The 27,912-nt window shown below is 46.6% G+C and overlaps 4 protein-coding genes across 5 annotated transcripts; 2 read left to right on the top strand and 2 right to left on the bottom strand.

The window, feature by feature from the left end:
• Positions 1–33: 33 nt before the first annotated feature.
• On the bottom strand, positions 34–8,114 carry aasdh (aminoadipate-semialdehyde dehydrogenase). The gene is made up of 14 exons (XM_011473761.2): positions 7,770–8,114; positions 7,570–7,690; positions 5,709–5,992; positions 5,445–5,637; positions 5,132–5,373; positions 4,958–5,058; positions 4,712–4,884; positions 3,773–4,052; positions 3,590–3,702; positions 2,864–3,521; positions 2,635–2,798; positions 1,904–2,029; positions 1,683–1,814; positions 34–426 (listed from the first exon to the last, which is right to left on the bottom strand). Exons 1-14 carry the CDS (start codon positions 8,009–8,011, stop codon positions 40–42), a joined length of 3,216 nt encoding a protein of 1,071 aa, XP_011472063.1. The 5' UTR covers positions 8,012–8,114; the 3' UTR covers positions 34–39.
• On the top strand, positions 7,930–12,940 carry LOC101171480. Of its 2 annotated transcripts, none has more exons than XM_011473760.2 (6): positions 7,930–8,037; positions 8,663–8,726; positions 9,661–9,716; positions 9,857–9,890; positions 9,969–10,055; positions 11,107–12,940. In XM_011473760.2, the coding sequence occupies exons 1-6, from the start codon at positions 7,969–7,971 to the stop codon at positions 12,477–12,479; spliced, it is 1,683 nt and encodes a 560-aa protein (XP_011472062.1). In that variant the 5' UTR covers positions 7,930–7,968; the 3' UTR covers positions 12,480–12,940. The 2 variants fall into 2 exon arrangements, with proteins under 2 accessions (XP_011472062.1, XP_004067825.1); XM_004067777.4 differs by lacking the exon at positions 7,930–8,037 and adding an exon at positions 8,390–8,578.
• On the bottom strand, positions 12,833–21,135 carry ppat (phosphoribosyl pyrophosphate amidotransferase). Its single transcript, XM_004067627.4, has 11 exons — positions 20,681–21,135; positions 17,064–17,130; positions 16,737–16,943; positions 16,464–16,576; positions 16,246–16,391; positions 15,049–15,121; positions 14,816–14,967; positions 14,618–14,745; positions 14,303–14,524; positions 13,326–13,446; positions 12,833–13,249 (listed from the first exon to the last, which is right to left on the bottom strand). The coding sequence occupies exons 1-11, from the start codon at positions 20,806–20,808 to the stop codon at positions 13,092–13,094; spliced, it is 1,515 nt and encodes a 504-aa protein (XP_004067675.2). The 5' UTR covers positions 20,809–21,135; the 3' UTR covers positions 12,833–13,091.
• On the top strand, positions 17,505–27,912 carry paics (phosphoribosylaminoimidazole carboxylase and phosphoribosylaminoimidazolesuccinocarboxamide synthase). The gene is made up of 15 exons (XM_011473765.2): positions 17,505–17,909; positions 18,062–18,553; positions 18,626–18,679; positions 18,766–19,350; positions 19,459–19,524; positions 19,775–19,917; positions 21,320–21,359; positions 21,453–21,650; positions 25,625–25,803; positions 25,896–26,075; positions 26,156–26,269; positions 26,364–26,447; positions 26,560–26,740; positions 27,430–27,588; positions 27,674–27,912. Exons 1-15 carry the CDS (start codon positions 17,552–17,554, stop codon positions 27,838–27,840), a joined length of 3,000 nt encoding a protein of 999 aa, XP_011472067.2. The 5' UTR covers positions 17,505–17,551; the 3' UTR covers positions 27,841–27,912.

A 27,912-nucleotide genomic window follows, 5' to 3' on the forward strand; every position in this document is an offset into this window, starting at 1 on the left:
ACTGCTGAAAATGACAACATCTGTACACCAACGCATCCGTCAGGCGTCCTCTTTATAAGTCAAATTCAAAGCGTAAACATAATCATTGCGGCACCCGATGACGAGACAGCCCGCCCACACTACGGGGGATGAAAACAGCTCCCCGGGTAAAGCGTGCGAGGCCAGCATCTGTCCGTTTTCTGCCTCCAGGATCCAGACGGTCCCGTCTGTGGAGGCGAGAGCCACCAGGGCCCCCCCGCCGCAGCCATCAAACACACAAGGAGAGGAGTACACCCTGCCCGGAGTTTGAAAAGTCCAAACTACAGAGCCGTCGGCGGCGCTCAGACAGTACAGGCGGCCGTCGTGAGATCCGCACAGAAGCTTTCGTTGTTCCCGGATGAAGCATGGAGAGGAGAAAACCGGCCCCTGTGTGGGACACTGCCACAGCTGCAGAAGAACACAACAAACGCAGTGTTTACAGCTGTTTCAGTGCATGATCACTAAGTCCAGCCAGCAAGGCTTCTTTTGAATCTGTTGATTATGTCAAATTAATACATGCTAAAGAACAATTAAATCAAGAAAAATAAAAGGTAATGTAGACACAAACATGAACTCCAGGCAAAGGTGAAGGTTTTAGGGGTTTTGAACTGACGGATTGTGTTGCCATCTCGCTCTTGTAAGGTCACATTTGAATGACAGACAGAGCATTCAGGAGTTAGAAGAAGACCTGGAACCACAAACACCATCTGATGCTTCAGTTTGTCAGCACAAATGTCTAAAGCTCTACAGAGTTCTTCACCCGTTCCTGACGGCTGATTTTTATACCACACTAAAGGAGCTGAACTTGGAAAGAATTGAACAGTTTCATTTTTGTAAAACTCATAACTGGAAAAACCTGGAGGAGGTTATGAAACAGATGTTTATGCTGATTCTAAAATGGTCGTTTCATTTGTGGGAATTTTAACAGAAGACAAGCCAGTCAGCCTAAATTTTATCACGTCCATAAATAAATACGACATACTCAGTAGACCCTCTAAAAACACTTGAAAGGACAAAAAAGTTCCATGGGTATTTAGGAAGTACTGCTAAAGTCTTGATTACAGTAATATTTCACAAACACACTATGAACACTGCTGTTCAGGAGTTTTTAGAAAAGCACTTTCAGCTCTTTCTTATCCACTTCCTTACTTCTCTTAAAGCCCCACTCTGATCATCTTTTGATATATTTTCAAAGCGTTCCCAGTTTTTTGATTACACTGTTTTTAGCCAAAACCTGTGTCGTTTTCTAGGACATAGTCTCTGCAGAGCGGCAGACGTGTATCAGAAATTCACCTGTGAGTTGTGGACGGGACTGTTGGTGTGGAGTAAGCCCGCCCCCACTTCCCAACATTCATCTGTGTACACTCTTTCCTGCTAGCTTACAGCCCCCCACCCTCAGAGTTATCCAGACGTACAGTTTAGATCCAGTGGAACAACTGAAACAAAACGGCCACCCTAGCCGGCGATCACGTGATGTAAACCGGTTAGAAATGTAGGACTCCCAGGAAGGAAAGTCCACTTGACAGCAGTCTGAATACAGCCCATACCCAAGGTTCAGGACTCGATCCGGACCAAATGGTTTTCCCAGACTGAATACACCAGGTGTTAGTGAAAAAACTCAAAAGAAACCAATAAAGAAAGTAAGTCTGGGGCCTTCTACCCACCAGTTCTCCTGTGTGTGCGACGCAGCAGATGTTTTCGTCCACCGAGCCGATCACCACGCCGCTGCAGGAGCTGTTCGGTGACGAGAAGAAAGGGACGCCTCTGTGGTATGACCACAACTCGTCTCCGCTGTCCTACAAAGAGCACGCAGCAACCCTTTTAAACGGGGAAATGCACAGGCTCGCGCGTTCCCCGCAGAGATGGACAGCGCCGTCTGACTCACGGGGTTCAGGCTCAGCAGACGTCCTGCGAGGGTCGCCACGTACAGCTGTCGCGGGGAATCGTGCAGGTGCGGGGAGGAAAACACGCCGCCGCCGCCACAGTGACGCTTCCAAACACACCGCTGAGCCTGAAAACACAAGTCAGTTCAGTCAGAAACACGCAGAGGAAACCGGAACGCCTGAAAACCCTGAAATAACCGAAGGTTTATGATAATTATTAACGTTTTTTCTTAACTAGCCAAAACATGAGCCTTATTATGAGAATATTTACCCATTGATATAGACAATTTAGGTGATGTTCAAATATGTGGATTGATTTTTTTTTTTTAAGTCACAAATGTTTCCTAATCTTAAACTGAGCCTGGTATATTTGTGCAGAGAAAAGCTTTACTTAAGTCAGAGAGAAGAAACTTAACATCGCTTTTGAACTTTTTGTTATTGTTTCAGTTGGTAAATAACTTTTCTCTAGAATATTTTCATCACCTAAATCAACAGTTTTATTTACTAAAACAAATAATCCCATTTGCAGAATTTGTGCTTCACACTTCATAATAAAAGAGACCACTGGGGGGCGCTCTTCTTCTTCCTTTAGCAAGTTACAGATTGTTTTTTTTTCTTTTCTGCATTTTAAATTCGTTCTTGTAGAAAGGTTGTGTGAAGTTTCAAGCATAGTCAGCCGTTTTTGCGGGTGTGGGAAAGGCCTGCAGGCTCCCTCTCCTTCCGTCCTCCTCACCTGTGGGTCCAGAGCGTAAACGTTTCCATCATGTGAGCCTGCAAACACCAGACCGCCGACGCCATCCACAGCGGGACAACTCTTAACGGCGTCTCCCGTCCTAAACGTCCACCGGGTCTCTCCAGAGTCGGCGCTTAAGAAGTAGATGCAGCCATCGTAGCAGCCTGAGGGAGAACGTCCGGAATCATCCACAGTTCAGAATTCAGATGCATGGGGACCCCGGACTCACCTACGATAACGAGCGTGCCGCAGGAAGATGTGGCAGCCGAGGCCTCCACTCTGTCCCCGAGGACTCGCTCCCACAGAAGAGTGCCGGAACCCAGGTCTAGAGCCTGCACCCTGTGGGAGTGGGAGCCAATAAACACGGTGGTCCTGCAGCCATCGGGCCTCTCGCTCACACCGTCAGTAACCAGGAGCATCGGGGAGGCGTCCACACATCTGCCAGAGTCTGAAGCCCAGCTCAGGCTGAGCTCCACCTTCACAGCTCTGTGTGACTGTGTTCCCCTCCGTCCACCGTCTCCCAGCGTCTCCCTTGTGTCCGTCCTCACATTCATTCCCGTCACCCGACCCGCTCGCTGCACCACTCTCACGGCCCGTCTCTCCGCTGGCTTCCGCTCCCTCTTGGCTGCCGCGTCAGATGGGGGATCGGCATGTCTCTTCTTGGCCGGAAGTGATGTTGGGGGGCAGCCCTCCAGCAGCAGTGCGACGTGCCGCCACAGCTCTGAGAAGGTCCCGTCCAGCAGCACCTCCAGAAGCTGCGGCGTGGACGCTCCCACACCGTCGCCGATGTCTTCACACAAACGCACGGCCTTCAGGGAGTCCCCCCCACTCTGCAGAAAGTTCGACTGCTCGTCCAAGTCTGCATCTCCAGGCAGACCTAATGCATCCTTCGTAGAGACGAAACTCTGAGTCTGAGCATCACGACATCATGAACGGTGTCACAGAGAGGACATACCTTCCATAACGCCTGAAGACGCTGCTTCAGTTTGTGGGCCTCTCCTCTTGGAAATCCTAAATGCTCCCTCTGTCTTTCATATAATGTCATCAGAGCCACCATGTCTACTTTCCCTGAAAAACAAAATAAACGATGAGCAAATGAACGTTCTTACCTGGAAGGAACCGAGTCTCCAACACTCACCATGAGGAGTCACGGGTAAAGCTGGTAGGAGCTCCAGCGTGTCAGGGATGCCATGAGAAGGCAGCAGCACAGACAGCTGCTCCAGAATCCGCCTCTTTCCATCTCCGCCGGCTCCTCTGACCTCCTCGGACTGCTGTCTGACAGAGGAGAGCAGGTCCAGCTCAGCAGAGGAGGAGCAGCGGCGCTCAGCCGCCCCGGCGCTCACAACAAAAGCAAGGAGTCGAGAGCTGCTGTGGAGGCCCAGCGCACAGGCTGCCACCTCAGGGAGACCCAGGAGGAGCTGAAAGAAGAGTGGAGAAGAGTGGAGGCCTCTCAGTCTTTTTATTTTGCTGCATTTTCAGTTTTACCAACATTTTAGCCGTTCTGAACACTTGTGAGATATGTAATTGAAATGATTCACTGAAACATGTTTGTTCTTTGACTCCGAACAGTTCAGAAAGACAGATTTTAAAATCACACCCTTAGATTCCACGGTAATACACTGTTCCCTCTTCATCACGGTTCACCTTTCCTGGTCAGGCTGCTTTGCATTTCTTTTTCTAAGTGCAGTTTAGCGGTCGTTTTTTTTTTTTTTAACCAAACTGTGTTCTGCATCCTGATTGGCTGTTGACCTTGTCAATCAACCCCTTCGGTGTCATGTCTCCTGAACAGAATACGTTCGATTCCCCAAGTTGACATAAATCTTTTCGGTCAGATTTTTTAACTTTGAGAGTCTGAAAAAGAGAGGAAAACGTCAAAAGTGTTTAGGCTGTGCTTTTTAAAGCCTTAAAACATCTGGAATTCTTCTTCATAACCCCTGGGATAAACGAGGGAACGCTGCAATGTGAAGCAGCATTTTCTAGATGATAAAACCATTATAAGAGCTGTCTCTTTCAGCACAGGAACCCCTTGACTGTTTTTGTTTCCAGATGAACCGTCGTTTTAAATGAAACATCTAACCTGCTGCAGACGGTCCAAGTTGACTCGTTTCCCGTTCCGTTTGATGGTTCGGTCCTTCCGGCCCTGATAGTGCAGCTGTTGGTCTCTGATCTTCACCCAATCTCCAGTGGCTCTCATCGTCCCGGGAACCACGGTGCTTTCCCCATCCAGGAGGCACACCCTGTCCCCTCCGCCTGCAGCAAAGCCGTGGATCTGTGAGCCTCATCAGCCTGTTGTTTGTCTGTGCTTTTCCTAAAAGATGCTCACCGAGGAACAGCTGTCCTTCTCCCTCTGTGACGACCCGGCCCAGCTCATCCCTGACCTCCACCTCTGTGTCCATCAGAGGAGCCCCGAGGGGAACCTCTCCGCTGCGAGACCAGTGGTGTTCCATGAGCATTCATCCCAACGCACAGAAAATAAGGCATCATCTCCAACACTCACGGGTCGCTGGACTGCAGCAGAGTCTCTGGTATTTTGTAACAGCAGGCCCAGCAGGAGACCTCCGTGATGCCGTAGAGGTTAAAGATGCAGGTCTTATTTTCCTGGTGTTTCCAGCTCCTCAGCAGGGCTGGAGGCGGGCAGGCTTCCCCCCCCAGAGCCAACACCCGCAGGGACGAGCCGGGCGACAACGCCTCCTCTTTTAAAGTGCGGTGGCCAAAGCGCAGGAGCAGAGAGGGGGTGACCTGAAGAAACAGGGAAGCTCCTTCTCAAAAGACGCTGAGGCGGGACCTCCGCTGGGAGGACAGCCGCTTACCTGGAGGACGGTAACTTTGTGGTCTTTGAACAAAAGCCCAGCGAGTCGACGGGGCGTTTTCTTGATCAGGCTGGGTACGATAAGCAGCTGAGCTCCAGAGGACAAAGCCAGAAAAATATCCACCACGGAGGGGTCAAAGGTTAAGGGGGAGGCGAGAAAAACCACATCAGACGCACTCATCTGAAGCAAAGACCTGAGAGGAGAAAGACACGATGATGTTTCCATTGAACAGGACGGCAACGCAGACCAACACATCCCACCTACCTCAGGTGCAGTATGTTGGGAACGATACAGGTGTGTGGCACCCTCACGGTTTTGGGAGGGCCTGTAGTTCCAGATGTGTGCAGCACATACGCCAACTCTCTGTGAGCAGCACCGCCCTCCGACAACGGTGCAGCACAGCCAGATTCCTGATGGCTGTCTTGCTGTGTTCCAGGTTCAGGCTTGGCAAACGACAGCTTCCGAATTTGGATCAGGGTGAGCTCAAACTTTGGCAGCGTCTCGCAGACCTCAAAGGTCAGGTATCTGCTGAGAGCAGCCTGGAACCGCTGGAAAGGAAGGCGGATCAGAGGGGAACATTTACCGAAAAGCACAAAAAAACAACAACATTTGGTTTAAAAATGTATTCTTTCAGTAAAATGTTATCTAGATACACTTTAGAGACCCTCTCCAGTGAGGGGTAGCCAGGATGGGGGTTATCTGGTCCCTCTTACACTCTCCAACCAGAACAGGAGCAGCAGGGGTCAGGACTATGGCAAGCGAAAAGTATCATAAATCGCCATAAAAAGAGGCGTAAAGAACGGCGCCTTGGACGTTAAAAAGACAGCTTTATGAGGCATGCTTTAAAAGTAGCATGTAATTTACGCTGTCTTGGAACAACACAAAAGACGGCACACAAACCGCCCGTCCAAAATAAAAAACATGATTCTTTTTTTTTTATTCAAATGAACATCTTTTTTTTTTTTTTTTTTTAAACAACAACTATTAAATCAAGGGTTTTCTGATAAAGAAAAATCACAAGTGAAGTGTAAAAACTGCCAAGTTCAGAAAAACTATCAAACTTTTGGCTTAATAGTTTTGGCTATTTTTAAAAAGTATTTTTAAAAAAATCGCACGGTGGTGCAGTGGTTGGCGCTTTTGCCTCACAGCAAGAAGGCCCCTGGTTCAAGTCCCCTGAACCAGAACATCAGTGGGGGGGGGGGCCTTTCTGTGTGGAGTTTGCATGTTCTCCCCGTGGATGCGTGGGTTTTCTCCAAGGACTCCGGCTTCCTCCCACCGTCCCAAAACATGCTTCATAGGTCAATTGGCAACTCTAAACTGTCCCTAGGTGTGAGAGTGAATGGGTGTGTGTTTGTGGACATTCTACCCTGTCGCAGACTGGCGACCTGTCCAGGGTGTCCCCAGCCTTTGCCCACAAGTGGCCGGGATAGGCTCCAGCAGCCCCGTGACCCCGAAAGGGAAAAAACGGGAGAAGATTAATAAAAAAAAATCAGGTTTGTTACAAACCTGATTTTTTTTAATTTTTTGTTTATTTATACTTTGTATGCCCAATGAAATGTTACTATGTATAAAAAAACTGTGACTGCAGGATTTGAACTCAAGTAACATAACCTGCATTGTTCTAGCATGATGGCGTTTTGGCCCGTATTGGACGCGCAAGAACGGCGTTTGGGACGCCATAAAACGCCTGTCTCGGGACAACACAAGACGGTGTAGTTTACGTGGTACTTTTTTGGTGGTGCCGTTTTTTTTTTAAACTTTTCCTTTTCCTGGCGATTATTGATCCTTTTCGCTTGCCATATTTGGACCAGTTGGCTGGTCTCCAAAACAAGAGTTACAGTAATCAGGTCGAGATGTAATAAAAGCATAGTAGATAACTTTCTGGAATGTTGTTAAGATAAAAATGGTTTCACCTTCAACAACTGCCTCAGATTAAAAACGAAACAAAAACAATCTGGATTTGACCACTGAGCTGATTTGACAGTCACGTTTAAAATCCCTGTCCATATTAACACCCAGGTTAGACACAGACTGTCTTTAATGTGGAGCCACGGGACCCGACTCCACTGAGGAGGGGTCACAGCAGCTTCTAGGACCAAACACCATCACGCGTAAAGAAAGCGACCTGCATCAGGTGGGTGTTCACGGCGCAGAACGTCAGTCCGCTCTGACTCATGGCCTGAGCCGTCAAGAGAGCAGGAGCTTCGGGGTCCAGCGGCATATAAGCAGCAGGACACTGCAAGATCCTGGAGGAGCATCAGCAGGACAGCACGGAGTCACAATCTGCTCCGTTCAGCAGGAGAAGGAAGCTGATTCACACCTTACCCCAAGATCCAGACAGGAACAAGCAGGTCGTCACTGCAGTACAGACCAATAACGCCGTTGACGGGGGAGCATCTGCTCAGAAAAACACATGAAAGTTCTGCGCTGAGGTCCGCCAGCTCTCGATACAGCAGCGACGCCGGGGGTCCAGGCGCCAAGCCGCCGCTGTCGAAAACCACAGCCGTCCTGTCAGCATGCAGGGATGCGGCGGCGGACACCGCGGCCTGCAGCGTCCGAGCGGCCATTCCGATTTACCGGCTATGACCTCCAGGTCTTCATTCTGAAACAATCTCTACATTTATTTTCATCAGCGTGGAATGTGTGCTTCATGGTCATAGTATTTACATTAGACTGGTCCGGTACGTCGAGTGATGATGACGTCATTCACACTTCAGGTTCCTTCGAAAGAGCTCACACACTAAAATTTAACCCAGAATATACTCAGTAAAAGCGTAAAGGACACATAAGGACTATATATTTGTATGTATGAATAAGCCCATGACAAAAATATGGATTATTATAGTTGTATTAATACATGCTGGTTTGTTTTAACAAAGCGATAGATCCGGAATGGTTTTATTTCTGAGTTTCCTTTAAGGCAACGCAAAAATAACCGACCAATCAGATTTCGCTGTTTCCGTAACAGTGAATTTTTTAAATCGATGGGCGCCTAACGCGACATCAGAGCCGTTATTTTTCTTTTTTTCTCCATAAGACCAAATCGGTTTTCCTGTGCAAAAATGCTGCCTTCTTCCAATTTATCGGAAAATGCCCGCGTGTTTATGAAGTCAATCGAAAGAATCATAGACAAGGTTTGTGAACTAGTGCGCTTCTTAGCTTTAGCCGAAATAAACGTCGCGAATAGGTTTGAACCTTTTAATCTGATTTTTCAACAGTATACGAGACTTCAGTCGCATGATGGAGGAGTGGAACTGGATATGAAGAATTCCAGTCATGGGAGTAAGTTGCTTTAAAGCCGATCACAAACATTTGATTCCTGACGTCTGTAGCAATGCTAATGCTAGCTGCTACTGGGAGAAAACGGAGAGATTCGCTGAATGCGAGGAAAGTCATTTTTATTTCTGCCCAAAACACGTTTTCCCCTCATTAAATAAAAAAAGCTTTTCCTTTAAAGCTGTTCTGTAAAATAAGTTATTCTTCTAAATATTTGTAAGCAAACCTATAAATAAAAACAACCAAAACAGGTGTAAAAAGAAGCAAAAACAATAAACACAATTTCACACACATTAAAATCCATTTTGATATTGTTGCATGTTAAGTTATTAGTTGTATTTAATTTAAACTGTTTTGAAAACAAAACCCGGTAAACAAAACCCATGTGTGAATAGAAGAAAATAAAGATTGTAATTCATAAACACAGCTGCACAAATCCATCAATTATTCATTTTCATTCAGTCAATTATTAATCTTATTAGTTAAAGAAAATTTTCTCAATTTCCAATTATTTTTGTAATCAAAACCTGCTTTTTAAAGTAACCCAGTAATGTTAAGACGAGGAAGTTTTGAATTAAAGAATGTATGCATTTTCTTAAAAGAACTAAAATTATATTAATACAGATTAATGGTTAAAAGTATAGTTTTGTAGTAAAATTTATTTTTAGATTCTAACATTTCTTATTGAATCTTATAATTGTTTAAAGCTAAAAATCTCTAGTAAGAACCCACAGTTTAGATTTAGTCAATATGTCTTCATTCCCCCAAAGTGTTCATAATATTTGTTGTTGTAAATGTTAGTTTTAAATGTCAAATAAATGTTCAGATATTTAACCCTTTTCATACTTAATGTAACACAACTGATCCAGTTCATCTTCTTTTGTTTTTTTTAAAGTTTTGTCTAATTGTGTGTTTGTTTTATCTCCTCAATCGTTGACAGGGATCTACAACCACATTGTAGATGCATCACAAGAGCTGAGCAGGCTGGAGTCCGAGGTTTGGCTTCCATTTCTCGTCGTCTGCATTCACAGACTAACATGAGTGAACCACTTAAAAAACCTGCCAGTTAATCAAGTAAAAATAAAAAATCTTTGTAATCTTGGAATCCTCTTTAATTACTTGTATTTTCTCTTCAGAACATGGCTGACCAGAGCAGTGATTCATTTAGCTGTAAGATTTCATTGGACTCAATGATAAATAAATCACATTTTCTGTCCTGACCAAAACTAATTTAGATCTTTTTTTCAGCCTCTGACACAACAGGAGAGCCGCTGCAATCCATGTGTAAAAATGAGACTTTTGGCTCCACCAGCTGGTTAGCTGTGGAAAATAGTGGTAAGTAAGGACGACTGAGTTTTAGGGCCAGCTTACAACAATGTATTAATTTATTTATTTTCCAAATTACGACTTATTAAGTTATAAATTTAAGAGAAAAAAAGTCATAACTGTTAAATTACAAAATCTTAAGTAGTAAATCTATGAGAAAAAAACGTTGAGGCGGGACAGACGTCTGTTTATCGGAGCCTAGCTCAAAGATAAAAGATGTGGAGCCTTTTGTGAAGCTTTATTTCCGAATAGATTTCAAAAACAAAGAAAAAAAAGAACCTTTTACAGACTCAAAATCAGATTATTGTCAGTGTAGACGGCTTTCCGGGGGTCGGTGTGGGTGAAGTGGAGTTTCATCTGTAAAATAAGAAGCTCAGACACGTTTGGGTGAAGAGGACCACTACTTTATCTTCCTTTTCCTTCACAAACCCAGAAGTCCATTTGTCTCATCATGAACCTGTCATGCGCACGACACTAATGTGTAAACAGTTACATGCGCCCCCTCCTCCAGATGAAACCTGTTTCAACATAAAACAACAAAGATGAATGAAAATAGTCTGTTATAATAGCATAAGCACGTTGAAAATGCCACAAAGTGCTGCTCCTCAGACGGAGGCGTCACACAGACGTGGAGATCTGGTCTTAGGTGCAGGAAGAAAGGATTGAAGTGGAAAGCTGCAGGAAACTCTTCATCAACGGACTGCAGAAATCCTACAAGCCACCAATCAATGAAGAAAACATTAATAAATCGTTAATAGAACAGAGGAGCTTCCAAACATTTGGAACGTTATCAACAAACATTCAGCTGACCTGTTCCATTGAGTTTAGTCGGTCTGCTCTGCTGCTGCGTGGCGTTCACTTACTGTACTGTATCCTCATTTCCACGTTCATCTCGTGAATTTATTAGTTTGTTCTTGTTTATTTACGACTTTAAATTGCGTAATTTTTTCTTTTTTTTTGGTGGCCCTAAAACTGTCGTAGGTAAGCGCACACATTTCAGAGTTTAAAACCAAACTGATGTGAAATGAGGTCATGATATTTCTCCAAATTCCTTCTGCAGACGCCAGCGGCAGCTCACTGAAGTCGGGTTGGAGCAGCTTCTCCCAGATGGATCCCCAGCCGGAGGATGAAGACGAGACGCTGCAGATGTCTTTGAGCAGTCATGGCTGCTCTCTGGGGCAGGTCTACCCCAGCATGGTCAGGAGAATAGAGAGAGCTTGGCACACGCAGAACGTTTCTCAGGCCGCCGACACCGTGCTGAGGAAGTACCGCAGGTGGCGGCAGCAGCCACCAAGAAGCGTTCTCAACAACACTTTTGATGTGAGCTCCTCTGATGACAGCCAGAACCACAGGAGCAGGAGGCCGCTGTTCCCAAAAGGCTCCAGCACCCTGTCAAATCTTCAGAACGGTTCTTCTGCACAGACTCTGTCCGGTCTCCGCGAGGGTCAAGCACACCTGCCGTCTCCTGTCAGGAGAGAGAAGCCTCCCATTCTTGTGATGGATTTTTCTGAACCCTCTGCACCAGTGGACGTCTCTCTGAATGAGACTTTTATCGTGCTGTCTCCCGCCAAACCAGCGCCTGTTTCCACGTACAGCTTCAGGCATTCTCAGCCTTGCAGTCCTGCTCCTAAATCCCCCCTGCATCCCTCCAGCCTGAAAAAGCCTTCGTTTTCTCTACGCTCCTCACAGATGGCTCCTTTCCTCCCATTTCCTGTCGAGACTAGAGCTGAAGTCTGCAGCTCCCCAGTCAGGCAGAGTCCTTTGAAGGATAGGAAGACAAACTTCCGATCCTCCTTTTCCTTCTCCAGAAACCCTGAAGACTCCATAGAATCAGCGAGGCCTTCGTTTCTTTCTTCTCCTCTTAAGAGGCCTGACGTGCCACCAAGGAGGCTCTATCCAGAGGATCCCCATCAGCCTCAGACCTACTCTCCTCGCTCATCTGGCCCTAAAGATGGCCGGCGCCAGTTCAGGCGACATCTCTCCTTCGACTCCTCCCAGCCCCGCGCCGCTTCCGACTCCCCACAGAAGATCGACGAAGATTTTCTGAAACTTTACCACAAGTTTGTGTGTCAGAACAAGATGGCGTCCTCGCACGCCCCTCCATGCCGCCTCTGTGTTCGCAGCTCCGTGGCCAGCAGGTGTCGCTCTTCTTTAGCTCTCGCTGCTCTTGCCTTGTCGCCGCACAGACCCATCTTCAGGAAGCGCCACTGGGAGCTGGGATGTGACACCAGCCCCCAGTCCAAACGCCTCCGGGAGGAGAGCTGCACCCTTTCCCCCGGGTCCAAACATCACAGGAGAGAGATGCTGCGGCGTTGGCCCGTGCCGTCTCCCCAGGAGCTGCTGAGCAGGGCCCCTTACACTCCCTCCAAACGGGGCCCGTCACAGAGCAGAGCTTTCTCTGCAGCAAACAGTCCCGTCAAGCTCTTCTACTAAACACCAAATGAAGAGGTGGGGTCTTTCTACGAGGAGGACATCATGTATAATAAGTCTGCTTTCTGGGGAACTCCTGCTGGTGGGTCTGGACAGCAGTTCCTCTGATTTTAAATCTCCAAAATCAGGCTGGAGGTGAAGAGACCCACAGGAACAAACAGCAGGAAATTGTTTTCCATGTCCAATGTCTTGAAGCATGTACTGAGACTGTTCTATTTCTCTGGGCTTTTGCCAAATTTTTATGTGTTGCTATTTCACTTTGAAAGTAGCCGTTAAATGTTTTTAAAGTTCTGTTATCTGGATGGTGAGGCTGAAAAGCATCAGGTTTTGGAAATTCAACAATTTAGTACAGCGTGTTCTCTGAATGCTGTTTATTAAACATGGTTTTTTTTTACTAGAATGGAAAACAAAGCACCAATGGTTCATTTTAAATTATAAAATAAAGTTAACTCTTTGGTAACAAACTGCTCTTGCATTCCTTACATAAGATAAAGTCCACAGAAGACAAATCACATCCAGGTTTTTTCAGATTGTAAAGACCCTCAGTCCTTAGACTCTAACACACATTTCTAGTTTTGCACAGACTGTGGATCTGCTGACTGGTCCCTACAGCAGCTACCATTCCAGCTCCACTGGATATTTCCCCGTCAGACAGGCGGTGCAGTGGCCGACTCTGGATTTTCTGGAGCCCATCTGGTCCTGCATGGCTGCGACCCCCTCCTGGACGGCTGTAACCAGCCCCTCCACAGTCAAGTACTCCACACTGTCGGCACCTGCACACCCATAGTAAGAGTAGGAGGATCTTCTGCAGGCCGCAGTGCTGCTGTGAAACTGAACACAACGGCTTACCGAGATAACCAGCGATGTCCTTAAACTGAGGCTTGTTGGCGATGAGCTCCTCCTTAGTTGGAATGTTGATCCCCATGTAGCACGGGAACCTGATGGGTGGAGACGCCACCCGGATGTGAACCTGGAGCAACCAAACAGTGGCACGAAACGGTTCAACAGATACTTTTTTGAGGGGGAAACTGTGAATCTGATGCATTACTGCCCCCACAGGCGCAAATTGGGATTGCAGTTTCAGAGCATCTAGATTTGGAGTTTTTCTATTAACGGAAGAGGACTGGCTGGTTTACTTTAAGTAAATGATTTAAATGAGAGGGAAGCAGCCCCCCGGGAAAGGTTTTTCATGTTATTGCAAAACATGGGAAACCTTTAAAAAGACCCACTCTGATGAAAATGGCGTTTTTGGTGTTTCTAACATGACTTTGGGGCGTTTTTCTGATGGAGGGCATATATATATATATGACAAAGACGTAGATTAAAACTGCATTTCTGAGTACTTATTTATTCAAATTATTGAGTCATTAGCAGAAAAAAAAATGCAGTTTGAATAAACTTGTAGTCGTTTTATCAAAATCTACAGTCAGCAAGCTACAAACGTCTGTTTTCCTCGTCTGAGCTGGAGTCTGGCTCTGATATTGCTCGCCATTTGAGGGGCTGGAGAATGTGTAAACAGAGAGCTCTCAACTTCCAGCCAAAATGCAAAAGGTGCATTTGTAATGAACTCCTGCCGCTCTGCAGAAAGTATGTCCTAGAAAACGACAGATTTGTCTGGTGTTGGCCAAAAACGCCATCATAATAAAAAGATCCCTGGGAACACTTTACAAATAGATAAAAGAATGATCAGAGTGGGACTTCAAACATCGTAATTAGAGTTAAAGTCAGTGTTGTTCCTGTAACATCACTGAGCTGCAGATCAAAGCGGCAGGGAAACACCATCTGAATGAGCTTGTATCCGATTTTTGTCAGTCTGTGTGACTGACCTCTTTTGCACCAGCTTCCCTCAGCAGTTTAATGATGGGGGAGATCGTGTTGCCCCTGACGATGGAGTCATCCACCAGCACCACACGCTTCCCTGCAAAGTTGTCCGTCAGAACTCCAAACTTCTTTGCCACTCCCAGCTGTCTCAGGCGCGTGTTTGGCTGAATGAATGTTCTCCCAACGTAGCGGTTCTTGCACAGAACCTCCATGTACGGAAGCCCAGCCTGAGAGGAGAGCACAGGGAGGGGAAATTATGGGAGGTTGGACGGCGTGCAGACGGTGCAACGGCGTTTCCTGGTATGCGAGCTGGGACAGACCTGCTGAGCATAGCCCAGGGCGGCAGGAGTGGCAGATTCGGGCACAGTGCTGACCAGGTCTACGTCTGTTGGAGCCTCGATGGCGAGCTGCCGACCACAGCGCTGTCTCACAGTGTACACCATCTGTCCTGGAGTACACTCGAATCTTAGTAGCTTGGCATACAGAACACAAAGTAAATAAATGACAAACAGGCCCACCTTCAAAAATGGAATCTGGTCTGGCAAAATAAACGTATTCAAAAATGCAGAAGGCAGGGGGGTCTCCCTCAGGACGGGGCACAACATTCAGAGTTTCGATGCCGCGTTTGGATATCCGGACGATCTCTCCTGGCAGGACCTCTCTGTGATACCTGAGCGAGGACGAGAAGATCCGGTTAGAACTGTCAGACCTGCGAGTGTCAGAGGACGCTGCACCAGAAGAACAAACTTACTTTGCACCGATGGACTGAAAGCTGCAGGACTCTGAAGACACCACCCAGCCCTCAGTGTCTTCCTCTCCTGCACCTGAGCGTGGAGCAGACGCTCGCGTCAATCATCCACCTGTATTCCAATCTGACCAAATGGACTATAGCGTTCCCCCATTTATCGCGGGGCTTACGCCCTATAAATAACCAGTGATAGTTGAAATCCCTAAAGCAGGACAGTGGATGTGTTAAGGCTGTGAAACTCCCCGCTACACACTTTAGCCACTTTTCTCAGACTCACATGAACGTTTTCACACTCTAAAAGTTCAAACCTCCATAGAAAAATAAGGCCAGTTTTTGATCGAAGATTTATGCAACTCTGCCAAGCTGCACACATTCTGTCCCGGAGACACGGCACAGGAGAAATTGATCGACAAGATCAACAACCAATCAGGACACAGAACAGTGTGCTGTTGAAAAGAAACAACAAAACACGCAAACTTGGGCTAAAACAAAATCTATGTGGAAGTGAACCACAATATAGTAACACAAAACAATACACAGTCATTTTCTTTGTCAGAATATTCGTTCTGGATCTGCTTTCTTTTGTTTTGACACGTTCTTGGTGGTAATTTTTCTGTGTTGCAAGGTATTCAAGTTATAAATAATAATACACGTTATTTATAGAGCACCTTTCAAGATAAAGATAACAAAGGGCTTCGCAGTAAGACACAAAAGCAAAACACCGAACAATCAGATGCCCGAATTGAAAGAAGTATCAAGCGGTAGGGGTGTGGTCAATCAACAAGCTCACTCCTGATAGGTGAAAGTGGTTGCTATAGAAACAGTGGCTCAGATCCATTTGGAATAATCACTGCTTACTGGCGATTTCTGGTTCCAACATGGCAGCATCTGTATCAGCGACTGCTTTGACTTTATTTGGATGGAGCTGGAAGTAAACAGTTTTCCACGGATGACGTCACACTCACTCAGTCCACTCCTCATACGCAGTCGAAACCAAGGGACAGTGGGAGACACCGAAAATGCTCAGAGAAAAGTACCGGTTATTAGCTGCTCAACATGTCAAAAGAAACATCAAAAGCGGAGCAAAAGCAGAAGTTCTGCAGGCGTCTTCCTCTTTTACTGAACTGTAGGTGCCATGTGCTTCCTGAAAGACGGACATGATGCAACTCTGCCCTCCAAAACCAGGTTGCAAACCAGTACCTGAACTGTGAAGCTTAGAGACGGGGACAAGCTGTCCGATGCAGAGGGGCCGATTCCCGTAGGGGTCCCGCACGGCGTAAATGACATCTTTGAACATGATCAGCAGTGAGTACGACGTGGGCGTTTCCGTCATCAGGTTTTTAATTCTACAAGTTATTAAAAGAGTTGTCACACGTGAGCAGTAGAGAAATACTACGATATCTGGCTTTGGCACTCACCTGGCAACCCAGTCAGGTGAGTCAAGCTCCTCCATGGGCGGAGTCAAGGCCAGCAGCTGAGTAATGAGCTCGCTGTCTGAACAAGTGGAGAGGCCGACTCCGTGGCGCATCACCTGCTTGTCACATGAAAAACACGTCAGAGCGTGTTTCATGACAGCCGTTAGACACGTAGAATGCATGTTTGTCATTTTCCCTGTTAAAGTAAACATGCACACAAACAGGCGTTTGAAAGGATGAGCCGTAGGAGCCCGGTAACGTCAGGGTCACGCTCACCTTTGTCCTCAATGCACGAGAATTAACCAGCTCGCCGTTGTGCGCCACAGCGATCCTGCCATGCAGCGTGTCCACCACAAAAGGCTGGCAGTTCAGCAGCTCAGAGATGCCAGTGGTCGAATACCGCGTGTGACAAATGCCAAGGTTACCGTGGCGCAGCTTCAGGAGGGCCTCCGGTGGGAAAGCGCTGTTCACCAGTCCCATGCCCTGAGAGGAGCCGGACAGATTTTAGATCAACGCACAAAATGAAATACAAGAGAAAAAAAAGATTAAATCGAGCATATTCCTGTGTGGTAAAAGACAGATTCCTGCAGTAATTCATGTTACCTTGTGGCTCATGTATGTGGGTGGATTGCCTCCATCACTTGTGACAATCCCAGCGCTTTCCTGACCCCTGAGTAAACAACAACAACAACAACATGGGTGTTTTGAAATACCAGTCAGGAGTGGGACTGATGATAAAACGCGCCATCTTTTCTGCAAGACAAAACATGAATCGGTGTTTGCCTGCAGGCACATTAAACTGGTTGGGCAAAAAGGATCAGAACCGACAGACTAGTCAGAAAAACAAGAGCCGCTCTGCCTCAGAGCTGCATAATAATGGAGTCGTCTTGCTGCAGTTTCAGTGCATTTACCAAGCTGCTTCTCAGATTACAGCTGGTCCCTCCCCCTCTGCACACAGCTTAAGCCAGTGGTGAGGCTGCTATTCAGCACGGAGGCGTTGCTTTCAGGCTTAACCGCCTGGTTGCCAAGGGAACCGGGCAGCAGAGACAGAAGGGCTGAGGGAAAGAAAGCGTTTCCAGGTCAGCTCAAACATGGAGAGAGGAGCCGAGAGACAAAGGGGGGATGATAGGGAGGCGCAGGAGGACCCGGTGGAGAGGCAGTGGGGCGAAGCAGAGGTGCTGGCTCTGGTAGCAGCGTGGGATGAAATAGGAACTCAGCACGTAGCAGAGAACAGAGTCACATTTGAACTGATCTCAGAGCGTCTGAGGCGGCTCAGCGTTGTGCGCACTTGGAGGGAGTGTCAGGCCAAGAGCAGGAGCCTGGGACTTCCCAACAGGAAGCCTGACGCAGCAGGACCCAACTACAGCCCAGGGGTGGAGGGCTGGGAAGAAGGAAAGGGTCTCCGAAGACGAAGCTGCCCTTCCTCTGCCCCAGTGCAAATGCAGGAAGGTAAGTATCAGTCTGACACCAACAACTGGACAACAAAGGGATTTATATTTAAAAAAAAGCACGTCAGGTGGACTAGCTTCAGCTTCTTTTGGTGGCAAATTTGTGATGAAACAAAGTTTTTCTGAGGTTGAAAGCGTCTGCGTTTCCCTCAGGGGTCAAAGGTCGAAGCCGCCCAAGTCTTCCTTTTACTCCAAATATGGCTGAGGAGGGAGGCCGCCACTGGACAGACGATGAGGTGCGCGCGCTCCTGTGCGTCTGGGCCGATCGAAACATTCGGGAGCACCTGAAGAGCACGCTGCGCAACAAGTGCATCTTTCAAGAAATAGCGCGGCAGATGCAGAGGAAGTTCGGGGTGGTGCGCAACTGGAAGCAGTGCCGGACAAAATACAAGAACCTCAAGTACGACTACAAGACGGCCAAAAGTGCTCACGCAGCCACAGGCAGCAGCGTGGGAAGCCCCGGCAAATACATGAAGTTTTTCGAAGAGGTGGAGGCCATCCTGCTCAATAGAGGCCTGGAAAATGGGATGGAGGAAATGAGGAGCAGGTTGTATAACGGAGAAGTGGGAGAAGAAAGCCTGCAGAAGGCAGACGGCACCACAGCGCAGAACACAGACAAGGAGATAGTGATAGAAATCGATGACGGTAGGTATACGTTAATGAAAACACACACATCCTGTCTTTGGAAGACATTGACATGACTGTTTGGATTTTCAGATGATAACAGTGTTGATTATGAAATCGACGGAGACGCAGACGATCAATGGAGAGGTAAGGGGGGGGGGGGGTAATCAAATAGAGTTGGCTTAATTATGGGGCATTAATGAGCGTATCTGCCATTTCCTGATCCACTCCAGAGGTCCACTTGCCCCACACGGATTCCCCCGGCTCCGATCAGATTCACGTGGTCACAATGTCAGACACAGGCCGAAACTGGAGCGACCAAGAAGTCCGGGCGCTGGTTCAAGTCTGGTCTGATGAGCGAATATGCAGGCAGCTGGAGAGCTCCACCAGAAAGAGGGACATCTTTGTCCAGATCTCCAACAGGTTAATGCAGCAAGGCATCGAGCGCGACTGGAAACAGTGCCACACCAAGTACAAGAACCTCAAGTATCTTTACCGGACCCTTCAGAGGGGGAAGACGGACGAAGCCGACCTGAGAAGCAACATGAGGTTCTACGATGAAATAGACGCCATAATGAAACACTCCTTGAACGGGGACGCAGGAGCCGTGGACGCTACGAACCCCGTCACGGCGCGGCAGGGCTGTGAGGACGACCAACGGGCTGAGGTGTGTTTGAGGAACCCAGGAGGAACGGACGACAAAACCTGCAGCTCAGATTCAGTCTCCTCCACATTCAGTGAAGTCGGGAAAACCGCCAACCATCTGCAGCTCCATCCAACCAACAGAGAGCACTCTGAGCCACTGCACAGAGACACAAGTGAGCAGATCACTGTTCTTTAAACTCAGAATGCATTTACTGGCACAGTTTTAACTCGAGAACACAAACTTAGACTTGAAATGAGGAGGAGGCTTCCCGTGTTTGCAGGGATTCCTGACAGAGAGACGAGCTCCTCGGCCAACAGAGGGCTGAAGAGGAAAGCTGCAGATCAAGGTTTGAAATGCCACACAGTCTGCTATCACTTTGCACGTCACATGATCTCAAATCACTGCAGCCTTTGTCATTTCTGTCTCAGTCGCGTGATTTGCCGTGAAACCCTTTAAATCAAATCACGGTCTGGCACGGCCGAGTCACCAACTGCAGCCGGACTTTGCCTTAAGAAACATTTAAAAAGTTCAGTTTTTACCTTGTAAAAACAAGGTTTCCTTTGTCACAAACTAACAGAATTGTCCCATATTTGCAGACTCTTCGGCCCACGTTGTTCCGAAAAAACTCAGCCCCAGACTTGATAAAGCAGAGACCCGCTGCAAAGAGGAGCCGGACCTCATCCCAATAATAAAGATCAAATCGGTCTGCTCCATGGCCAGTCCAGCTGCAAGAAGACCGGTAAGACATGAAAAACTAACCGTCTATTTAAGGCCATCATTCAATGTCTGCAATTTGTTAAACACTTCCATGGTGAATATATTTCTGTCAACAGCAGGAGACAAAGTTTTTAGCTTTCAATGAAAGATGTAATTCTGAAATGTATTTAAATCATTGTTTTGTATTTTCCTTTTCAAAAATATTTCATTTAAAAATTGAAAAAGAGTGAAAAGAAAAGGAGACACTGATTAAACAAGATTTGGAGTTGAAGGTTTTCATGAAGCAGAGTAAGGAAGACCTCAGTAAACTACAATCAATGCCATGCTGACACTCAAAAATCAAACAAACAATCAAACAAACAAACAAACAGGCAGAGAGATGAACAAGAAAACCACATGAACTAGGTCAGCAATAGCAGTAAAATACCATAAATATGTGATCAAAACAGTATTTGTGTGGGCTGATAGTTATATTTCACAATTAAATCTTTGTAATGACTTTTACTAAACCAAATCACGAGAAACTTGAATTTTAAGAAAATTGATTTTTTTAATGTTATCACTTTATGATATTTTTTTGCACCGTGCTGCTGTTCAGTGAAATTATAGCCTTCTTCTCTACTTCTACCTTTGGTGGTTAAACTGTACGTTTGGAAATTCCCATCTGTCCACCAAATCATACAAATAATCTTTCCATTTATCTCCCACCAACTGGATCACTAACTGCAAACCGGAGTGAGTCTCACTTCAGACCCGGCGTTTCCACAGACAGGGAGCTTGCTCACCTGTGCTGGAGGGCCACCAGCCCCAGGGTCAGCACCTGGGCCACCTCCAGCTGGGTGGGCCACTCTCCCGCAGCCACACAGCCGAAAACGCCGCACTCCTCCCCGATCCCGGACGCCTCGAACTCCATGTCGGCTCCGATCCTTTCCCGATAGGCGGGCTCGTGCCTGCGAGCGTGCGCCCGAGCACGTGCTTGAGTTGCGGGAACGTGGCGAGCAGAACCTTCACCTGACGGTTTTTTGTGTCACGAGTCCAAAACAATGACTTTGATGACTGATTTTAGACTTTAACAAAAAAAGGGGTTCGCGATTTAAATAAAGCTTTTTCTGATCACGTGTGCAAACAGATCAGTCGATCCGGTCAAAGAACGCCCTTCTAGTTTGATTGAGTTTTGACTGAATCGATCCTTTCATCAGCAGCGAACATGGAGGGGATTCAAAGTTTTTCGTCTCCTTAAAAGTCTGATGGTCATCTTTGATCACGTGACGGACGCGACGGGTGATGATTGGCCGAGGGGATCCGGGGAGAGCTGTGATTGGCTGTTGGAGGACGTAATAGGGGACCCGCTCACGGCGTCCTCCGCCGCATGCCTGCGCTCCTCCTGCCGTTTCTCCCAGCAACTTTTCTGGTTTGTTTTTCAGGAGCGTTGGGGATCCTGCAGCGCCATGGCCTCCACTCCAGGTAGCCCGCGAGCGCGTACGCACGCACGCCTTACACGGCGCCGGCTTTGCCTCCAGGTGTGTTTGATCCCGCTCCTCCTGTCTGTGTTTTCAGAGTTAAACATTGGGGAGAAGCTCAATGAAGGGAAGACTAAGCAGATCTTTGAAATCGTGGACCAACCCGGCCTGGTCCTGGTCCAGTCCAAGGACCAGATCACCGCCGGGAACGCAGCGAGGAAAGACCAAATGGAGGGAAAGGCTGCCATGGCCAACAAGACGACGAGCTGCGTCTTCCGACTGCTGCAGGAATCTGGTCAGTGAGCTGCAGCACATTGTCAATCCATGCAATAAAAATAAGTTTTTTTTTTAAAGTTCCTGTGCAGGCAAGCATGACTTTTGATCCCTCTGGGTTCCCATACTTCCCATCTGTGCGTCAATTAAAACCACAAACGCCTGTTTATCGATAAATAGATTTTTAGTACTGCATGAAAGAATTTTCCTCAAACGAATCACAGTGGGAGTTTTTTATTTCCAATTAGGAGCAACATGGTTTTTGTAGGGGCAGGGAGGGGGAGGGGGTGGTCTGATTAAAAGGTCAGTCATGTGACCTGTGTTTGGACATGCAAAGATTCAGCCTAATGTCTCTGTGTGACATGAAGAAGCTGTGTAAACTGGTTGAGGTGAAGGCCTCAAAACTGTGAAGTGAGCACGTGCAGACAAGTCCCTGTGGAGCCTTGTGTTCGGAAAATGAAATCACAATCTAATGGCATAAGTTTCCACCACACGCCGCTGATGACTTTGGAGTGTGTGTCAGTCGAGTATCTCTAATGCAGTCTTGTGATCGGCAGCGGTGAGACGCATGATTCACCAGAATGCGCCGGACGGACCACCAGAGATCCTGCCCCTGAATTCCCATGAAATTAAAGTGTCCTCAGTCGTCTTTTTAATTATGATTATGCAGTTTTTGCTGGTCGGTGGTGCAGTGGTTAGCACTCTTGTGTCACAGCAAGCAGGCGTTCGGTTCAAGTCCCGGCTAGGGGACCTGAAACAGAACAACAACGGGGGACCTTTCTGTGTGGAGTTGGCATGTTCTCCCCGTGCATGCATGGTTCTCCGGCTTCCTCCCACTGTCCAAAAACATGCTTCATAGGTCCATTGGTTACTCTAAATTGTCCCTAGATGTGAGTGTTAATGGGTGTGTGATTGTGGCCCTGTGACAGACTGGCGACCTGTCCAGGGTGTCCTCTGCCTTCACCCACAAGTAGCTGGGATAGGCTCCAGCAGCCCAGTGATCCCGAAAGGGACAAAACGGCAGAAGATGAATGAATATGGAGTTTTTGGCCAAAATATTTAAAAGCAGCATTGTTTTCTTGGACATAATTTCTGCAAAGCAGCAGGGGTTTGTTAGAAATTAACCTGAGTTGTGGGCGGGGCCATTGGTGCAATTCAACCCCATCCCACTTACTGAGAGCTCTCAGTTTACATGCCTTACCACTAGCTTACAGCCCCTCACAACTAGAGCTGTGACAGTGTGGGATTTTTGATTTTTTTTTTTTTTTTTTTTTTTTTTTTTTTGATTTTTTTTTTTTTGATTACCGCGGTGATGAACCAGCAGGGGTCGTGGTTACCCCCCCCCCCCCCCAAAAAAAAACAAACAAAACAAAAACCCACACAAATCCCCTGGGGGGTATTCCAGGAAGCATGTTTAAACTAGCCTGACTTTAAGCCTGAACTCTGGCTGAAATCCGCCTGAACTTGCTTACTCTGGGTATGTTGGTTCCAAAAGACCGGATATGAGTTGGCGTAATTACGCTCGACTTGGTAACCCTGGGTTAACGCACGGTACATAAAGACATTCTCAATAGATCGCTGATTTCTGGAGTCACCATGGAAACGCGTGGAGAAAAAAAAAAAAAAGGGCGACACTTGAGACTGAAGTGAGACGGAGTCCGAGATTTTAATGACGGCGGATAGAAATTATAAGTCCATCAAAAAAGTAACACGGCTGAAAGATAATTTAGTTAAATTTATTCAAACTCAATAATTGTTTATACAACTCAAATTTACATATTTATCTAACTAAATGTCACATTACTTCATTAATCTTTTTTCCATCTTAATTACTTATATTTCTTGAACTTTCATATGTCTAAGTTTGAAGTGGCAGATATGCTCATTTTTATAACAATAAAAAGAACGGAAAAAATGCACGGAGTGCAAAAATTCATTACAGAATGTTCCATCACTGTCATAACAGGTTTGGGTGGTAGAGGTGCTATATAAAATCATCATCCTCTACTTTACTCTCACTCATGGTGCAGAGACGTAAGCATAGTAGGACAAAATAGCTCGGCCAAACACGGTGAAACACTGTAAAACAGCTATACAACTAAACACATTTTGTAAAAAACCCACACTTAAACCCAAATCCGTCCAGACAGGCAAAGGGAATGATATCCCAGAATCCCTTGCGGTGCCAATCTAACGGCAGCATCAAAGTTACACCTACTTAATTGAATTAATTTGAACGAAAGGAAAATAATTGTCTGAAAACCACGTGTTATTTTTAAGGTGACCTAACATAAAAATGATTTATCTTAACTGAAGCAAATAATTAAGTTAGATCAAAGTAAAAAAGTTTATCTTTCCAACATCCATACGTGGTCTCATCATCCTCCCATGGTGGAAAAAGTATTATCTGAGCTTCTTCATCCACTAAATCATCTTCAAATGGACACGCCATGCTGCTTCACCTCTCTGAAAACAAACTAAGCTTCAACTAAACCTGCTCCGGACCAGGTTATGTTCAGAGCATGAGTTGCCATGGTAACTTGACCTACCCTGAAACATACCTCCATTTCTGGAACCGAAAGCTGAGGTTAACAACTTCCTTAGCCTCAAACTTATCGTGGGAGCCAGCATAACCTGCTTTCTGGAATACCCCCCTGGCGGCTGCGTCACAATGCAGTATTCTTTATTGACAAATAACAGTAACAACTAACTGATACCTATTTAACTAAGGAACTAACTATAAAGTTGTTGTAGAATTTGTGTCAGGCGCTGTGTGTGTGTGTAGAAGGAAGGAGTGTGCACACACACACACACACACGTGTGTGTTGGGGGTGTGTGCTGATTGTTCTGCAGTGGACCGCTGTCTCTGCACATGTGTTTCACCTGTGCTCTCTGGTACAGACATCTTCTCAGAATATTATATATTGCCCAGTCATAAATGAGACTACAGACACTTTGTCACCTTTCTGGTAGCCGTGAGCCTGACACCCATGAAGAAGGCGGGGCAGGAGGCTCCACCTTTATTTATACAGACACGGAACTTTGCGCTGCACAAAATAGTTCCCAAACAAAACATGTAGTGATATTCATGGAAATCTAACAGTGCACGTTCATGTTTGGTGTTAAAGAGTGACTGGGAACAGTAATACCCCCCACACACACACACAAAATCCTCCGGCGGGTGGCCGTGTCGCGCACTCAAGAACGCATGCAGCTTGTAATGGAAATGAATAATTAGAACGCAGTAAATTTTTCATATTTCCTCGCAAGACGGAAACTTCTGTTGTAGAATGAGGATGTGTGTGTTTCTGAAACTGCGCTTGTGTGTGAGTAGAGGGAGCCGCGTAGGTGAGGGGCACGGTGCAGGAAGTGAAGGAGAACAGTAATAAAAGGTTTTCCCCAGAAACCCTTGAAGTCTGAACACAGGACTAACAGAAAAAGTAAATGATCAGCAAAGATGAATGTGTTTATTATAGTTCCAATCACGTAACATATGTAGAACTTTCAACAACAAAAAAACAAAAAGCTAAAAGTGCATCACCGCGGTGATGACCTCTTCACCGCGGTGATGCGGTTATCGTCACGCCCCTACTCACAACCCCAACTCAACATTGGCGGTGCAACAAAAATGGTTAGCAACATTGTATCCGTCCAGCCGCACAGTTTGGATCCAGATTCCAGCTCAGACGAGGAAAACAAAGACGAGCCTGGATCTATTCGTCTGCAAGTGAATACATCAGAATGGAGCAGAGCAGGGAGCTGGTGGTCTGCCAATTGTAGCACAGACTTCAAGCTTTTTACAATTATTTTTTCTTTCTGATTAACAATTTGAATACAATAAAATTCAAATTGAATACAATAAATAAAATAATTGGGTAATCTGAGCTTTAGTTTCTTTCTATGTCCTCCATCATCAGAAAAATACCACAAGAACATGTTAAAAACACTACTTGTATTAGAGTGGGTCTATAAAATTGCCGACCCCTCTTTTTCCAGGCATTAAGACTGCTTTTGTGAAGCAGCACTCGGACACGGCCTTCATTGCAGCCCACTGTGAGATGATCCCCATTGAGTGGGTGTGCCGCAGAGTGGCGACCGGCTCCTTCCTTAAGAGGAATCCTGGAGTCAAAGAGGGCTTTCGTTTCTCTCCCCTGAAGATGGAAATGTTTTTCAAAGTAAGGCTCACTTTGACACTCCCAGGCTCTCTTCGATCTTAAAAACAAGTTTGTGCGGTCGAATTTGGATAATCAGAAATGCTGCCCTTCAGGACGATGCCAACAATGACCCCCAGTGGTCTGAGGAGCAGCTGCTGGAGGCGAAGTTTTGCCTGTCTGGGCTCCCGATTGGCCGGTGCGAGGTGGACATCATGAATCGCAGCACTGTGGCCATCTTTGAGATTCTGGAGAGAGCTTGGGCCACTCAGGACTGCACTCTGGTGGACATGAAGGTATGTAGCACAACACTGCCCCCTGCTGGTGTGTCTAGCGTGAGGATGCTCCTCTGAGCACGTGCTCCTCCTGCTTGCAGATCGAGTTTGGTGTAAATGTGAAAACCCAGGAGATTGTCCTCGCTGATGTGATCGACAACGACTCGTGGAGGCTGTGGCCATCGGGCGATCGGAGCCAGCAGAAGGATAAGCAGGTCTCTGACGGCTCTCCATTTCCTATGAAGATGCTTTTTTTAAAATGAGTCAGAAAGAAGAAACCCTATTTCTGCCCATCCTGCTTTTCCCCAGGTTTACAGAGATTTGAAGGAAGTCACCCCAGAAGCGATGCAGGTGGTGAAGAGAAACTTTGAGTGGGTGGCTGAAAGGGTGAAGGTAAAACAAACTTGGCGTCCTGTTTTCAGGGCTTGTTTTGGCCATAAACATTGTAAAAGCTGCTCCTCCATGAGGATGAAGTGGGACCAACGAATGGTCTGGTCCTCTGCAGATGCTGCTGGAGCCCCAGGTCAGCGGCAGAGTGGTGGTTCTGATGGGTTCCACTTCAGACATGGCTCATTGTGAAAAAATCAAGAAGGCTTGTGTGTCCTTTGGGATCTCCTGCAGTTTGCGGGTGACCTCCGCTCACAAGGGTCCAGACGAGACTCTCCGCATCAAAGCAGAATATGAAGGTGAGCATCAGTTCCTGGGTTTCTGTGCTCAGTGGTGTCCAGGTTTTCACATCAGACCACCGCTTTGTTCTGTCCCTGATGAAAACAACCACGTTTTTAATTTCCGGATATTCTGGATAATTTCTCATCCATTGGAGCTAAATGTTCATGAATCAAAACTGGCCTCCTTACTTTCTTAACCCTATATAACCATAGGTTCCATCTTTGATGCATGGATTTATGAGACCCCTACTTTAGTGGCACGATCTTTCCCTAAAAACCCATTGTACAGAACTTGGTCCATGTTTTTTGCCCTGTAGTTCCTCATCATTCCACTAGAGGCAGTAGAAGGTTATCCCTGCTAATTTCAAAATGGCTGCTTCCATGTAATTAAAAAAAACTTTTGGTGGGAAAAGTTTAGTTGATATTCAACATTTTATGGTGAAAATCTATTTTTTTTAATTGACTACTTGTGGTACTAAAAGAATTGAAAGTTTGCTGATAATCAGTTCTTTATACTTGAGTGTGTTGGTACAGCTGTATGAGGTTTTTGAGTGTAGATTTGAATGCTGTCCTGCCCAGAATCGTGTTACCCGACAAACCTGCTTGGCGGCCTGTTTGTGTACTTCCTTCTTTGAAGGTATCGTTGGTTTATTGACTGGAAGCGGCACTTTTTAAAAATGTACTCTGATGTTGGCTGTTTTCCACAGGTGATGGCATTCCCACTGTTTTTGTGGCTGTAGCTGGCAGGAGTAACGGCCTCGGGCCCGTTATGTCCGGAAACTCCACCTATCCTGTCATCAATTGCCCGCCTCTCACTCCTGACTGGGGAGCACAAGACGTGTGGTCGTCGCTCCGCATGCCGAGCGGTGAGTTGATCTCAAAGCGAACACAATCACAAACAAGGTGAGGAGAGCAGCCTCTCATCTGGTCCTCTGGTTTGTCTCCTGGCAGGTCTCGGATGCTCCACCATCCTTTCTCCTGAAGCTGCTGCTCAGTTCGCAGCACAGATCTTTGGCCTGACCAATCATCTGGTTTGGTCCAAAGTTCGGGCCTCCATGCTCAACACCTGGGTGTCTCTCAAGCAGGCAGACCAGAAATTACAGGCCTGCAGCCTCTGATCGGTTAAAGATCCATTTATGCTGTTCCTGTTACAGTTGACGACACATTCCATTAAAAGAGATGATTTCAAA

Source organism: Oryzias latipes, chromosome 4 (genome assembly GCF_002234675.1).
Source record: "Oryzias latipes chromosome 4, ASM223467v1".
Classification (NCBI taxonomy): domain Eukaryota; kingdom Metazoa; phylum Chordata; class Actinopteri; order Beloniformes; family Adrianichthyidae; genus Oryzias; species Oryzias latipes.